This window comes from Perca fluviatilis, chromosome 19 (genome assembly GCF_010015445.1).
Source record: "Perca fluviatilis chromosome 19, GENO_Pfluv_1.0, whole genome shotgun sequence".
In the NCBI taxonomy this organism is placed as follows: Eukaryota; Metazoa; Chordata; class Actinopteri; order Perciformes; family Percidae; genus Perca; species Perca fluviatilis.
This window is the reverse complement of record NC_053130.1, coordinates 6,362,222-6,377,638: the sequence shown is the minus strand read 5'-3', so window position 1 is coordinate 6,377,638 and position 15,417 is coordinate 6,362,222. Positions and strand designations below refer to the sequence as shown.

Sequence of the window (15,417 nt, the reverse complement as noted above, 5' to 3'; positions counted from 1 at the left end):
CAGCCTGGCTACCGTACTGAATTTTTTTTGATTTATTTCCCTTTACAGTCCTTCAGCTAAATGTACAGCCCTCCTAAAACATAAACAGCCTGTAAGCACTAAGGAACTGAACCAGATCAAACAAATAAAATAACCCAGTCTTCCAGTCTAATCCAGCTCAACTGTCTGGTCCACATCATATCTCTTAGTTCCTGTCCAACTTCTTTTTTATTTTATTTTTTATTTTTTTATGGTTCTTCAAACAGCTGGAGGTCGAGCCTGACGACGATCTCTCCCGTGGGAACCTCGTGGAGCAGCAAACGCTTCGTGATTGGTCCTTTAGAGCCCTGGTCCTTCTTTATTTCAGCCAACCGGATCTCTGTCCTGCCCAGGAAGTCTGGGGGGGGAGAAAGTCAAAGAAAGAGAGAGAGAGAGAGAGAGAGAGAGAGAGAGAGAGAGAGAGAGAGAGAGAGATAAAAATATAAAATAAAGCCATGTATCTGTTTTTTGTGGCATTTCATGCCTTTATTAGATAGGACAGCTTTAGACATGAAAGGGGAGAGAGAGGGGGAACGACATGCAGAAAAGGGCCGCAGGTGGGAATCGAACCCACGACCGCTGCGTCGAGGACTAAGCCTCTGTATATAGGCGCACGCTCTACCAGGTGGTCAACCCAGGCGCCCAAAGCCATGTATCTCTACTGGAGAGCAGGTAATCATATAATCAGTTCTTTTGTTATTGCGACTGACCGTCAGGTGAGAACTGGTCTCGTTCGAACACAGTGACACAGAGGACGTCCTGTTCCAGGTCCTTTATAAAAAACTGGCAATTGGAGTTCCACTTTGGATTCAATGTGTCCTACACAGAGGAGAGAGAGAAAGAACAGCGAAATGAATGATCGGATACACATACAAATTCATCAGTCATTTTTGTGACAGTGATCTCATACTGTACCAAATACTTTATTCTTACTAAATAATTAAACATTATCAGCCAATTCAAATAAGACAGGTCCAAGGCACTCTTCTTGCAAAAACATTTTTGCAAGACCTGTCTTTCTTTTTACTTTTGTGTTCCCTTCAAAAGAGCACCTTCATGATTTTTTTTTTATTTATTTTTTTTTATTTATTTTTTAACTTCTGAGCACTCCAGACCTTTTTTTCTTCTGAAAGATTATCAGCCAATTGATGGATCGGCAGACTTGGTCCAATACAAAACTTGGTTAAAGAATAAAAACAATGTTTCAGTTAGTTCAAAAATGAATTGGACAGTCAATCAATGTATTTGATATATATATATATATATATATATATATATATATATATATATATATATATATATATATATATATATATAGTTTAAATAATGAAATTAGACCTATGGCACTTGTCACTTTTTTTTTACCTACAAAATAGCTTCTTCTCAATGACTTAGACTATCTCTTTTTTAAAATTTAAATGTCAAAATAAGAAACCACAAGGAGAATTCCTACAGAATTTTCAAACCATTTTTTTCTTATTCGTCTAAAGGAGGATTAAGTTTTGGAAGAGGAAAAAATAATACAACTTTCCAAATGTTTCTTAATCTTGAATCAATAATGTAGCAATACAAAATAAAAAAAAATAAAAACATCTTGTAGATGTAGTCATACCTGTAATGTTTTTGTGATATGGCACTGGGAACCCATGGTTACCTCACAGTATGGGTTACTTTTTCCTGGAAATACACAAACAGTAAGTAAGTAAGTAAGTAAGTAAGTAAGTAAGTACACACAAACAGGTATTTATATATATTTATATATTTATATTAGGGGTGTGCAAAAAAAAAATCGATTCACATTTGTATCGCGACTCAAGCTCTACTGATTCAAAATCGATTCATAGAATTCCAAAAAATCGATTCATATATTTTTATTTTTTTTTTTTTAAATTGAATGTCTACTAGCCTGACAAGCCAGACCCACATCCAGATGTTGGGTCTGGGAACTCACTATTGGCAGGGCTCAATCCGAGGGGCAGGATAAACGGTTGTCTTTCAGATTCCCTCTACACGCAATAGGACAGCGCTACAACCAGGCAGAGTAACGAAGAAGGTAGCAGAGCTAGTTGATAGATTGATTAAACTTTTGCCGTATCTGATCGGCAGAACTCCGACCACACCTTCCTTTTTTAAGAATGATTTCAGTGGCATTCTTTGTTCTTTTCTCAAAGAAAAGCTTAACTCCAAGTCTTCCAGAAGACCGCTGTTCCCAGCAGCAGCAGCCATAAGCCCGCCCACCGACTCTATACACGATGTGATTGGCCTGACCAGAGTTTGGTTTTTCCAGCTCACAAGTGCCTAGACCCCCTGGCTGCAAATTACATTTGCTGCCGCTAGGGTGCGTCTAGATTTCTAGGCAGTATGTCTACTGCAATCACATGGGAAAACTACATTTACATACTGTAAAAATGGATATCGAATCGTGACATTTTCTGAATCGTGCACCCCTAACATACACACACACATATATAAAAAAAATTATAAAAAAAAAAAATAAAAAAAAAATAAAAAAAATAAATATATATATATATATATATATACACACACACATATATATATATTTTTTTATGTTTATAAAATTTTTTACTTTTAGTTCACCACAAACTGTTACTACTTCAGACAAGAGACACATTTAAAGAGAACTTCAACTGAATGAGAACTTCAACTTCACCAGCCAAAAGCTAGGTAAAAGGTTTTAAAGAGAGATAGTGAACAAACATATGTAAATGGCTGAAATTCAAGCCTTTTCTCTTTTTCAAAGTGTGTACGTACCATGGGAGCGACAGGGTTTCAGCTCAATTCCCTCCACGATGTTGACCATCAGCCTACCGATACCTGTAGCCCTCTGAGAACGCACTGAGACACCGAGAAATGACTTCATGTTATTGAGGATCGTAAAATTTGATCACGGGAAAAATCTGTATTGTTTTTCTTTTGCCTTTAACTAAACAAAAGATGGAGGAAAGCCAAAGAGAGATACCTAAATAGGCCTTCTCTCTCTTCTTCTTCTCTGTCTCAATGAAGAGTTCTGAAGCTGCTTTAATTTTCTGAACCCATGCCGTCCTGCATAAACACAAACAAAAACAACAACATCCTTTTTAAACTAACTCCAGACATTTTAAGCCCAGAGACAGTACATGGAGCAGATCATTTGTGTTGGGGAGTAAAACATCATCCCAAATGTTAGGAATGATGGAGAAAACGAAGAAATAAGACAGAACTAATTGTATTCCTTATGTACTGCACGTCTGCACGTGTGTTTCTATTACCTTTCATTGATACTCTCAGCTCTGAGTGTGTAAACTCTGTCTATGTGAGAGATGTGGAACAGAGGTTCGTCTCCTGACGGGTCTGTTGGCAGCTTCACTAACACTTCATTTAGGAAGATTGGCTGAAAGAGACAAGAAAAGCTCAGTTATTAGGAGTTAGTGTAAGTCACATAGAGGGTACAAATACATTTACTGTAGCGGGAGGGAGGGTGTATGTACTTGGTGAGTTAACTTTGGAATATCAAATACAGAACATTAGGAGAAAGACGCTATCGGTAGAAGTCGGATATCATCAAAGCTGAAAGCCATCTGGACCAAGTATAGGCAGGCTGTGGATACCCAACGGCGGCGTGGCCATGGGCGAGTAATAACTCTATATTTTGATTTATGTAACGAAATATGGGGTGGGTCGCCAGCCACCACAACAATAGAGGCTGCAGACTTTTGCATTTTTAAGATTTCTACTCTGGAGGGTTGTTTCACTTTTTTGTGTTTTTAAGCCCCAAAAACGTCCTCGCTGTCTAAACGAAAGGCACATCTGATAAAATATTTTTAAGTTTTCACCCGTGAGCGTTCTCGGGCCTAAATCTCATCAGGGTCAGTGAGCCAATCAGCATGCAGGATGCTTCTACCAAGATCTAATAAAGTCTGTGATTGGCTGTCTTATGATACACGTCGTAGAGACAAGCACATATATGGTTGGGTATCGGTTTTTTTTCCGGATACCATTGCTAAAGTGATACTTTTAAAACGGTGCCGTTGCTTAAACGAAAACTTTGAATGCACCATGAGGCTACCTGTTTCAAGTGAACGCACCGTCTATGTTGTTTTTCCGACAATGGCAGCTGCAGAGCAGACTGTTAACGTCCCGGTGTTGGAATCCTCTACAGTGAAATACAGTCACACTTTACACTGTTTAACGTTAACCATTGTGTTTAATCCAGCTGCTAGCTAAAGGTAGGCTAACGTTACGTGCTGTCTGCTGTGAGTGTAGTGTAAAGCCAGGCACCGAAATTTTTGTTCTTATTCTGTCTCGTTACTGCCGTTTACGTCGGCACCGGTGCCCTATTGGCACCGCGTTTCGGTACCCAACCCTATGCAGGAAAAACTCTACGTTAACGCACAGAGACGGGGCTCACGTAGTAGGAGCTGGAAAATAAATAAAAACATTTGTGCCGTAATGTGTAACGTTATCATTTCTTTTTGTTTTATAAAATCGTTTAGGAACCGGTATCAAAGTCACGGTGTTGGTATTGAATATTTTTGAACGTTACCCAGCCCTACAGAACATGTTATATATGTTATGTTAGCTGTTATTACCCTTGTTAATTTGTACCTTTGTTCAATTCTGTGCATAAAAACATTTTTGGATTAAAAGTTGTATTGCCATTGCAAGAAATTTAATGTTGAGCAGCATTATGCTTAAATCTGTTTAACAAAACTGAAAGGATGAGAAAAATCATGTTTTATAATATGTAATATCACAGTTTTTAACATTTAAATACATTTTAACAATGTGCAAATTCCCTAAAATCAACAAATTTACTTTAGGCGTTAAGGACCTGCCGATGGCCGTGTTTAAGCAGCAGTAGAGTGTGCGAATGTGTGTCGTCTTACCGTCTTGTACATGCGGTACTGCAGGTGTGTTTTCGAGGAGAAGACTTTGTCCGAGCCTGACGAGCCCAGAGGTTTGGTCACCTGTGGGAGCAGCGGAGAGAAAGATGGTTTTAGAAACAGGAAACAGGTTTCAGTAAAGCTGGGACTGTGCAGAGGAAATACACACACACACACACACACACACACTGTAGTGGGAATTTGTCTGAAATAAGGCCCTAAGGCCTGTCAAATCTGACTCCAATTTATTATTTCCCGCGCCTTCATTCATCGGACTTAAGTTTACCAGAACATAAGGATCAATCTGAGATGAAGAGTTCAGTTAAGGAAAGTTTACTGAGTCCAGCATAAAAGTTACAACACAATTGTGGGTTCACAAACAGAGTCTAAGTTTCCCTAGCAACAGACATCAAGTCAGAGCCCGGTCCACCAGGATCTCCTCTGAAGTGAACCCCGATCTGAGCTCTCCCTGTGTCTTTATTCTCTCCTCACGGGGGGGGCGGGGGTGTCTCCTTGTTTCTAGGTAGAAACTCTTATCTTCACAAACACACACGCCAAGATCGGGGTCTCTGTGTGGTGCAACTTCCTCAACTTTAACTGTCTTTCCTGTTTTTCTGCTTATCTGTCTGGTACACAGTGCACTCTTAGGCCATACAAGGCTTAAACTATAGTTAAAGGCTTACGCATAACCTTCTATGCATCAGAGACATTTCCTTGAACAACTGCCGCAATGACTGCACACAGCTCTTTTACACAGATACGACTTTAACTGCTAATACTCTACAACACACACAGTCACTGAGCCAGCCAGAGGACCAGCGGCTCACCTGTGTCAGCAGCAGGAAGTCATTGAACAGGAAGCCGTAGAGCTCCTTGCTGCTCTTGGCTTTAAAGAGCTTCCCGCTGTGGAGGAACTTCCGGGGACCCAGACAGTTGGTGACGGAGTTAAACACTAGTTGCTGAAGGACAGAGACAGAAATGTGATTATTTTTCAACAGGTTTGTCTATTAAATGTCAAACATTATGATAAATAAAGATAAATAAGTCCAAAGAGACATCTTCAAATTGATAATTGGTCAGTTTTAATATTTGTCTTCTTGTTATTTTATTGCACTCGTTTTATTAAACTGGGTGTATAGAGCACACAGAACAGCATGTTACGACATCATTTGGCTTTAAGTGACTTCAGTACTGTGTGTGAAAGAGTTTCAGTAGTGTGTGTGTGTGAGAGCATTTCACTTGTACAGTATGCATGTGAGGTAATTGAGAATATATCTATGTTGTCAGTGTATAGAGGGTGTGGAGTACACAATGCAAACAATGTCTGGAAAGCTTGGTGTGTGTGTGTGTGTGTGTGTGTGTGTGTGTGTGTGTGTGTGTGTGTGTGTGTGTGTGTGTGAGTGTGTGTGTGTGTGCATGGCAGTTACTTCAGACAGGCCTTCACACTGGACGTGAGCCTGAATCCACTCCAGACGATCTGAGTTCTCCTTCTCCCTGACACCCTCATTCACCTAAACACACACACGCACGCACGCACGCACGCACACACACACACACACACACGGTTAGTTTGAATGTTTATTTTACCTATTATTTATTTGTTCGCACATTCAAAAAATACAATCATTATAAAAGATATGCTGGGTCCACAAAGACGTTCACATATATACAAACAAACTTTTATCTACATAAAAAAAGATATACAGTACATGAATCCAAAGTTTTGCTTTCTTATGTGTGATGAACATTCATAAGAGGGTAACACTTATACTCTTGATTTTAATAATATTTTTGGATTTTCCTAGATATCAGTTACCATAGATAGAGAAAGAAAAAGGGCAGTGGTAGAAGTTGTATGGTTGTAACAGCCTTTGACTTAATTTTGAGATGGAAATGATCATATTGTCGTATCATCATATTCTTGCAATGAGCATATCGAAGATTATGTCTGTGTGTGTGTGTGTTCACCTGTGAGCACAGCTCCTCTGCTTTCTCCAGAGCAGCTTTCAGATGGCTGTTGTCTGGATGTGACTCTGGAGTATTCTCTAAGATCTATAATCGATAACGACAGGCAGGAAAATAAGTAAGGAGGACTCCAAAGGGCATTTGGTAGCATGGATTTAAAGTCTTAACGCGTCCCTTAAGATGTGTCTGTGTGTCGTACATACGTTCTTGATAATGAGCGGGTAGCGTGTGACTCTCTGCATGGGTTTGAGCAGGAAGCTGGACAGAGGCATCCCCTTACACCTGGGATCCATGGCTAACCTCTGATAGAGACAGAGACAGCATTAGAAAAACTGAAAACTCATCACAACTTCTTAGACTTGAGTGAACTTTTCATTTTTACAAAATACAATTCAAACGAGATCTACAGAATGCTGGACTAGGGTTAACCCTGTTCCTAATGTCTAAAGTTAAAGTTTAAAGAATGAATGCAGAATGTTTGATCATGCTTATAGAGATTAACTAGCCTGGCTTCGCCCTCCTACGTACTTCCGCTCAATTTTCATTTTCCTTCAGTACTACGCCTGGGTTTGCGGTATATTCGGGGGTTTTCTCCAGCCAAATCTTTACCGGTCCAATCAGCGAACAGAGGGAGTGGCTGAGAACGATGACGTTGAGGTCGTGCGCTAGTTTGAGTTGTAGTTCCGTAACGGCGGCGGAGAAAGATGCGAGCGAAGCCATTCTGTCCGTTGTGGCAACGCTGGCGAATATCCAGAAGTTAAAGCCCGAGCAAGACCAATCTTTGCTGAGTTGTGTTGGTGGCCGTGATGTTGTGGCCCTCCTCCCCACGGGGTCCGGGAAAAGTTTGATTTACCAGCTCGCTCCGTTAGTGGTGAAGGAGTTGGCCAAGGCTAACGCTAGCGATGCTAAGCCGACGTCACGACCAAACGTTAGCGATTGGTTACGGCAGATCCAGAGTGGCTCTGGGCAGATCCAATAGTTTTAAACTTCAACAGAGTACCCGCCTTCAAGGAAGTTAACACTTGTCAATGGAGAGAGGCCAGACTCTCTGGACAAATGAAATGGACCAGAGTCTGGTAGGACCAGGCTAGAGATTAACCTCAGTTCCTAATGGAACTGCTGTGAAATAAGTCTTCTAGTAAAATAAACATACACTTCTGTTTCTCACTCCCAAAGTAAAATGACTTCAGTACAAGTGGCTAATGAGAATGTATCTAACCCCTTCATCAAATTTTCTTCAACCATTCTGGATATTTGTGTTAAATGCCTGAATAAGAAAGCTTATGGGAGTGCCCAAAGATAGAGATAAGTTGGGAAAATGTTGTTAAATGTTTATCACAGATAATTAAAAGTAACATTCCACTGAAGGCAAAATGATGTGTACTGCGTGTGTGTGTATACCTTCAGGAAGTCTTTGATCTCAGGGCTGTCGTCAGTTTTCTGCTGAATCAGCGTGGCTCCGTTCAGCTGACACGAGCAGAATCTGAACACAGAATCAGAAAACATTAACAATGACATTCAAATCAACTGCCTCCCTGATTGGCTACAGGTGGGATTTTAAGATGACATGGTAACCTGATGTATGGCTGCATGTGAGGCAGCTGGTTGGTCAGGATGTCACCAATCATCTTCACCGGCATCCGATCACCTGACATCTTCTTCCTCACCCTCAGAGCCCTGCAGGGGGAGAGAGAGCGAGAGGGGGAGGGGTGTGGGGGGGAGTAGGTGGGGGGCATGATGAGAAGCAGAAAAGCTTTCAAAGATACCACATGCATGCCTGTGTCAAACCTCAATGACTTTTATGGCCTTTATTGACAGGATAGCTTGAAGACAGGAAAGGGGAGAGAGAGAGGGGGGGATGACATGCAGCAAAGGGCCGCAGGTCGGACTCCAACCCGCGGCCGCTGCCAAGGACTCAGCGTAAATGGGGCGCACACTCTACTGGCTGAGCTAGAGGTCGCCCCGACTTTTCTGTACATTAAACCCTCCTGTTGTCCTCTGGTCAAGTCTGACCCCTTTTCAAAGTTTTCTATATCAGAAATGTGGGTTTCTTTCAACAAAATTGCCCAAAAATAACATGGATGGTTCAACGCAGCGCTCTTCGCAATTAAAATGTTTAAAAAAAACGTCAAATAATGTTGACTAAAATGACACAAAAGTGACAAAAGCACCAAAAACAATGAAAAAAGCAACTAAAGGCAATGAAAGCCTAGAAAACAGCAGAATAAAGCTTTGAAAAAAGCGTCAAACAAGGCACTAACAATGTTGAAAAAAGCATTGAAATACGTGTCGACAAAAATTTGAAAAAGTGTCGATTTTCAGTTTTGACCCAGGAGGACAACACAAGGGTTAAAGAAAAAAGTACTGCATTCTGTTTTTAGGTTGGGCAGTAAGGCAGAAGAAGTAGGACACAGGTTTATTTTTCAGTGACAAGCATCATTCAAAGCAACTGAGCTTTGCAAGGAAATAGTAATCTTCAAATTAAAATAGCTTCCAATCCAATTACGGTCTGCAATGCATATCAGATGCAAATGTCTTCACGTCTAACTCCATCTACTGTTTGCCTGGGTGCATGAGTGTGTAATACTGGTACGTGAACGTCTCTTTACTTAAGCAGTTTGATGTTGCACATGATGAGCTCCTTCCAGTTGACGAAGATCATGGCCACTTCCTTCTCTGTCAGCAGCTCGCAATCCAACAAAGGTTTGTGGAAGATCTAAACACACACACACACACACACACACACACGCAGAAAAGTTACTACAACTTTCACCAATATTAATCAAAACCCAGGCATTACTACAAGTACAATTTTCACATTTTGTATTTTATTTGAAAATCATTTTGCTACTTCAAATCCCACAACAGAAAATCCATCGTTTAGTATTTGTTCTTTATAAGGACGGTAACTTCTTGTGTAAATTTTGCTTGTGTGTCTTAGTTCTGAACCACTGCACTTTCCGTCTCTATAGGCATGCATGACCGAGTTAACGCTGCCCTCGGCCCTCTCGCTTCGCACACGTTATAGCAGCTACATTTATGAGCGAGACGTAACCCTGAGAGAAACTGAACTTTAATTCCCAGAAGGCCTCTGAACTGCTCACATAAAGCTTCAGTTTCCAAATCCAACTGCCTGTGCTAGCTTTGTAAAAAAAATAAATAAAAATAGGACGAGAGAGACAGATACAAATAAAACCATTTGATTGTTGACGTAGTTTGTGGTAGTCATACTGAGTTTTGTTTGAGCAACTGGGTTCAACCAAAATTGCCTTTCAAAGTCCTATATGACATCAGTACTTATAAGCCAAAAAAGTCAGCAATAATGTAATGGCAAAATTACATTTAAGCATGATTCTTTATATTCTTGTCTTATTTCTGTTTAAGTTTCTCTCACAATGCTGAAAGTCAGTTTATCTCATTCTCACATGTTGATTCTCATTCTCACTAAACTAAGTGGCTGCCACAACGTCTGGGAACGTAATGTGTACGCTGAACAGATAACGGTACGAGGTCACCCTAAACGATCTCTCCTGATACATTCAGTTTTCACATTTGGCCAACATAAAGCCCAAAAAAAGTCAACAAAAATGTTCCTTAGCCATCATAGAATTAAGCAAATCAAGCAAAACAATGCATTCTGATTACATTTATTAAAGTGGGCTACCCGATTCACAACAACCTGTTTCACAAGCCTGAATATGTGTGGGAATTTCTGAGTCTCAAAGTAGGCAAAATCTGCCAAATACTGCGTTGAGTGTCGCAGAATTACGATTTGAAAACAGATTTCTATGTTTTTGGTTTGGCGCACAACTAGGCGAGCCAAAATGTATTGTGAATCTTAACCCTCATGTTGTCCCAAAATGTTTATTTTTGTTTCCCAAAAATAACATGGATGGTTCCATACGCTAATTGATTATCACTACTTAATGTATACCTGGGTGAAGATCTGTGATAATCCATAAACATATGCTCCTCTGATCTTAACTATTAGATAAGATAATTCATAATTTCTGCTTATTTAAAAAAAACTGAGATCAATTTAAAAAAAAAAGTGTAAAACTAGTAGTAATAAGTTATGACGTTTGCTAAGAAGCTGTAATCCAGAAGTGGGTGATCATTTAGGCTACTTTATGCTTTATAAACAACATGGTCGACGGAAAGACGATATGAGGGTTAACCCTTATGTTGTCACAGTTATTTTTATATTAGAAATATGAGATATTGAAAAAAGCGCGTAAAATGTCAGAAAAAGCGACAGGAACGTCTGAAAAAGTGACAGAAATGTCTGAAAAAGCGATCAAAATTTTTTTAAAAGCGACCAAAATGTTGAAAAAAAAAACCACAAATACGTGGAGATAGGGACATCTAAAGTGTGTTTTTTTCATGGTCAACAGGAAGCCAACACAAGGGTTAATTGTTACGCGGGTCAGATCCAAATTTAAAATCTTTTGATATGTTATTAACATTAACAGGTAACAGTAGAACAGCTCTGTGAAAAAAAAAAAAAAAAAAAAAAAAAATAAAAAACTTAGAGAGAGTTTGAGTCAAAAGTCGGTAATGTGAGTCCGTGTTGTGTACGTGAATCCGTGTTCGGTGTATTTCTGTCATTTAGATGTCCAAAATGTGTGTCAGTATGTAGAGATTAAAAAGAAACGTCTGTTAAAAGTTTATATTTATGACATTTTACATTTGAACGTTTACCTAAACAAGGAAGATGCCTAATAGCGCTTTTGTATTGACTGTAGATATTGGATATTAGCATTAACATAACACTCACCAACAGTGTATTTATGAAGATAATTACATTATATTTCATTTAGAAGATGTTTTTATCCATGCTACATTTGACCTTACATGTTACCTAAAATTGCAGCTCGTTTTTTTCACTTTATGGGGGTTTTTAACATTAATATGAGTTCCCCCAGCCTGCCTATGGTCCCCCAGTGGCTAGAAATGGTGATAGGTGTAAACCGAGCCCTGGGTATCCTGCTCTGCCTTTGAGAAAATGAAAGCTCAGATGGGCCAATCAGGACTCTTCTCCTTATGAGGTCATAAGGAGCAAGGTTACCTCCCCTTTCTCTGCTTTGCCCGCCCAGAGAATTTGGCCCACCCATGAGAGAGAGAGAGACATCATGGCTTGCAAAGGAGCGAAGCATGGCAGTTGGTCAAGGCCACACCCCCACCCTCCACCTTGCCCCCTCTCTCCTCCTCAATAGCATTTAAAGCTACAGACACAGAAATGGCACATGCTAAGGAAAGCTCATTGTGGGACTGGCTCTAGTGGCTGTAATTCCGCACCAAGGCTGAATTTCGGGAAAGAGACTTCAGATACAGTATTAGGGGAACACTAAGGTCTATATAAAAGAGACTTCAGATACAGTATTAGGGGACCACTAAGGTCTATATAAAAGAGACTTCAGATACAGTATTAGGGGACCACTAAGGTCTATATAAAAGAGACTTCAGATACAGTATTAGGGGACCACTAAGGTCTATATAAAAGAGACTTCAGATACAGTAATGGGAACCACTAAAGCCTTTTTAGCTGAAAACAGCTGCAGAAATACTTAATCAAAATATTGATTACTGTAGCTTTAAGTTATACGGCTCACTGTTAACAAACTTAATATACAATGAAGTGAAAATGTATAAATGTATTTTAGGAGACGTATTTCAAATTTTAGTAGTAGTTAAAAAAACTACTACGTCTTAATTGTAATTGTAAAATTCAATGTTTTGTTGACAATCGACAAACACCAATTTAACAGAACGCGTCCTTACATTTAAGACAGATACCTTTCTGTGTGTGTGTGTGTGTGTGTGTGAGAGAGACAGAGTAACAAGGCCAGTCGACTGCAGTCTGTCTAAGACCATTTAATCATCAGGACCAGTCAGATTAACCGCTTCATCAACATCTCCACCAATAAAACCTCAGGACATTTCTTTTTTTACTATCAACGCTATGCTAACATTCTGTACATTTCATTCATTCATTCATTCATTCCAGTATCCTTATCGTTCCTTTGTGTATCCATCTGACCATTCATGTCCATAAAATTGCGCATTCATGCTTTATTTTCACTCACTCATTCGCTCACAGACGCCAAGTGCAGTCCGTTTACATTTGGCTGTTAATCCATTCGTCCGTTCATCAGAGTTGGTATTTATAATTCATATGAAGCATCAACCATTACCATTCATTAGATTAACTACAGAGCATACAGAGCTTTGATTTCTTTTAGACTAGACCAGAGCCATGCTTCAGAGCAGAGTTGAGCAAAGTGTGTGTTCTGTTAAAAATAAAAAAAAATAAAATACATAAATGTTATGTGCTGCTTCCACCTGCGGCACATTGAGTTCCCAAAATGATGTAAACTTAATGCTAATAGGGACCAAAAATGGCTGCAGATGGGAGGGTTAGCATGTAGTAACAGGCAGAGATATATTTATAAGAAGTGTAATATGGACCCAGCTGGTGTGGAACATGGCTCTGGTCCAGGTGGGTCTTTGTTCTAACCTAAAATACTCACTCTGACTGTGAGAAGTCTCGACCATCGGTTTTCCAAACTGACAAAAACTCTCTCGGAGACCCTGAAAACCAGGATCTGCCCATATTTCTGTCCTGTGTGGACCCAAAACAAACCCAAATCCGGGCCTCCGGCCTCAGTTTGTTTAACAACCGATGGTCTTTGACTCATCACCCAATCAGAGACCTTCCCCTCTAATACTGACACACTTGAGGAGCCAATGGGATCCAAGCAGGTTAATAATAATAATAATAATAATAATAATAATAATAACAACTCTATTGCTTGTTGTATAAAAAGTTGCGTAGATCAATAATCGTTTCATTTGTTGTTGTTTTTTGTTTCTGAGAGTAAACATTAAAATCACAATACTGTCATCTGGATGAACAACAAAAAAAAACAACATTACAAATCTGATATGGCAACCACTATAACACTAGTCTGTTGCTATGGGAGCAAATAGAGGCGCGGTTCTGTTGCTGTTGGAAATGGAAAAGATAGGTCACCATAGTAACGGGTATATATATATATATATATATATATATATATATATTATTTTCAAGTGAGGCTTTGCTGTTTGTTTGTCGCTCGACACAGAGCTGTTAATCAGTGATATGATAAAATATCCTCGCTGTGGGCAGAAACCGTATATCTCCACATTTTTTTAATTTTAATTTCATAAATCAATGCTATCGGTCACCCTTTACGTTTATCTGTGGCTTTTAGAAATATTTAAACAGTGACGAGGCGATTTTGTCTGAGGTAAAAAGCTCACAAAAATATTTTCAAATTAGCCCTTTTCATTTGCTGAAAAACACTTTTGGACCAGGGCAGCAAACCAACGATTATTTTCATAGCCGAATAATCTGATGATTATTTAATTAATTAATCAATTAGTTGTTTGGTCTATAAAAAGTCAGCCCAAGATAATGTCACAGAGGAGTGAAGAAACTAGATTTTTTTTTTTTACATTTTAGAAGCTGGAATCTTTTTTCATAAAAAAAAAGAAAGACTCAAATTGATAAATCAATTTATATTTGCAGCTCTATTTGGGACAAAGAAGGCTTTACCCAACAGCGACAATATGATATATGATGTTTTATGGACATGGAGCAGTGCTGTAAAGATCTATTTAAGCTAACGGCATTTGAGGCAAAGAACACTGCTGCTAAAAAAAACCCAATCAGGGTTATGAACGGAACGTAATGGAACTGGTTGTGGAAAACAGCCACAGTCCTGGGCCTCAGAGTTTAACATTTCACAGGTTTCACTGTCCCAGCCTTAATATCTCCTAGGGGTGAAGGGATCGTGCATGGGTTGATACAGTAGGTTTTGCAGTGCAGGGGGAAGCAAAATTAAAATCAGCTTTTTTGTGCATGAAGTATGGTGACAACGAGCTCAAATACTTTTAAAAAGGTGCATCACAGTGTGGAAAATTCAAAGAGGTAAAGCTCAAATGACTTAAAAATAACACTGGTTTGGGAAATTGAGCCACAACTAAAAACAGCTGAGCTATTCAAAGGAATAGTTTTTGGGAAATATACTTAATCGCTTTCTTACCGAGTGTGAGATGAGAAGAGCAATACCAATGTGCGTTATGTATAGAGCTAGAGCCTGAAACCGACTAGCTTAGCATAGCATAAAAACTGGAGGCAGGGCGAAACAGCTCACCTGGCTCTTTCAAGAGCTCCAAAATAATCAAACCAAACCAACACCTGAAATGCTCACAACTGAACAAGTCAGATTTTGTTTGTTTCATCCGTTTCATCCACAAACAGAAATGTAAAAACAAGTTGTAGTTCAGAAGCTGGCTTTAGAGGTTTTTTAGGTGGATTTGGAGCCAGGCTAGTTGTTTCATGCTAAGCCAATCAGCCCCGACTCTAGCTTCATACTTAACAGACAGACATGAGAGTGGTATTGATTTTCTCTCATCAAGAGAGCAAATAAATGCATTTGCCGAAATATTCCTTTGACTGGAATGATTCAAAGATCTGACGGCCATGAGCATTTTTTTTTTTTTTTAT

General features: G+C 39.4%; 1 protein-coding gene across 2 annotated transcripts; it reads right to left on the bottom strand.

The window, feature by feature from the left end:
- Positions 1-222: 222 nt before the first annotated feature.
- Positions 223-9,602, bottom strand: LOC120548010 (intersectin-1-like). Of its 2 annotated transcripts, XM_039783895.1 has the most exons (15): positions 9,476-9,602; positions 8,442-8,543; positions 8,268-8,349; positions 7,070-7,168; positions 6,870-6,953; positions 6,329-6,412; positions 5,729-5,860; positions 4,905-4,985; positions 3,288-3,409; positions 2,999-3,081; positions 2,791-2,874; positions 1,631-1,695; positions 1,134-1,196; positions 729-837; positions 223-376 (listed from the first exon to the last, which is right to left on the bottom strand). In XM_039783895.1, the coding sequence occupies exons 1-15, from the start codon at positions 9,526-9,528 to the stop codon at positions 228-230; spliced, it is 1,392 nt and encodes a 463-aa protein (XP_039639829.1). In that variant the 5' UTR covers positions 9,529-9,602; the 3' UTR covers positions 223-227. The 2 variants fall into 2 exon arrangements, with proteins under 2 accessions (XP_039639829.1, XP_039639830.1); XM_039783896.1 differs by lacking the exon at positions 1,134-1,196.
- Between the last annotated feature and the right edge of the window lie 5,815 nt (positions 9,603-15,417).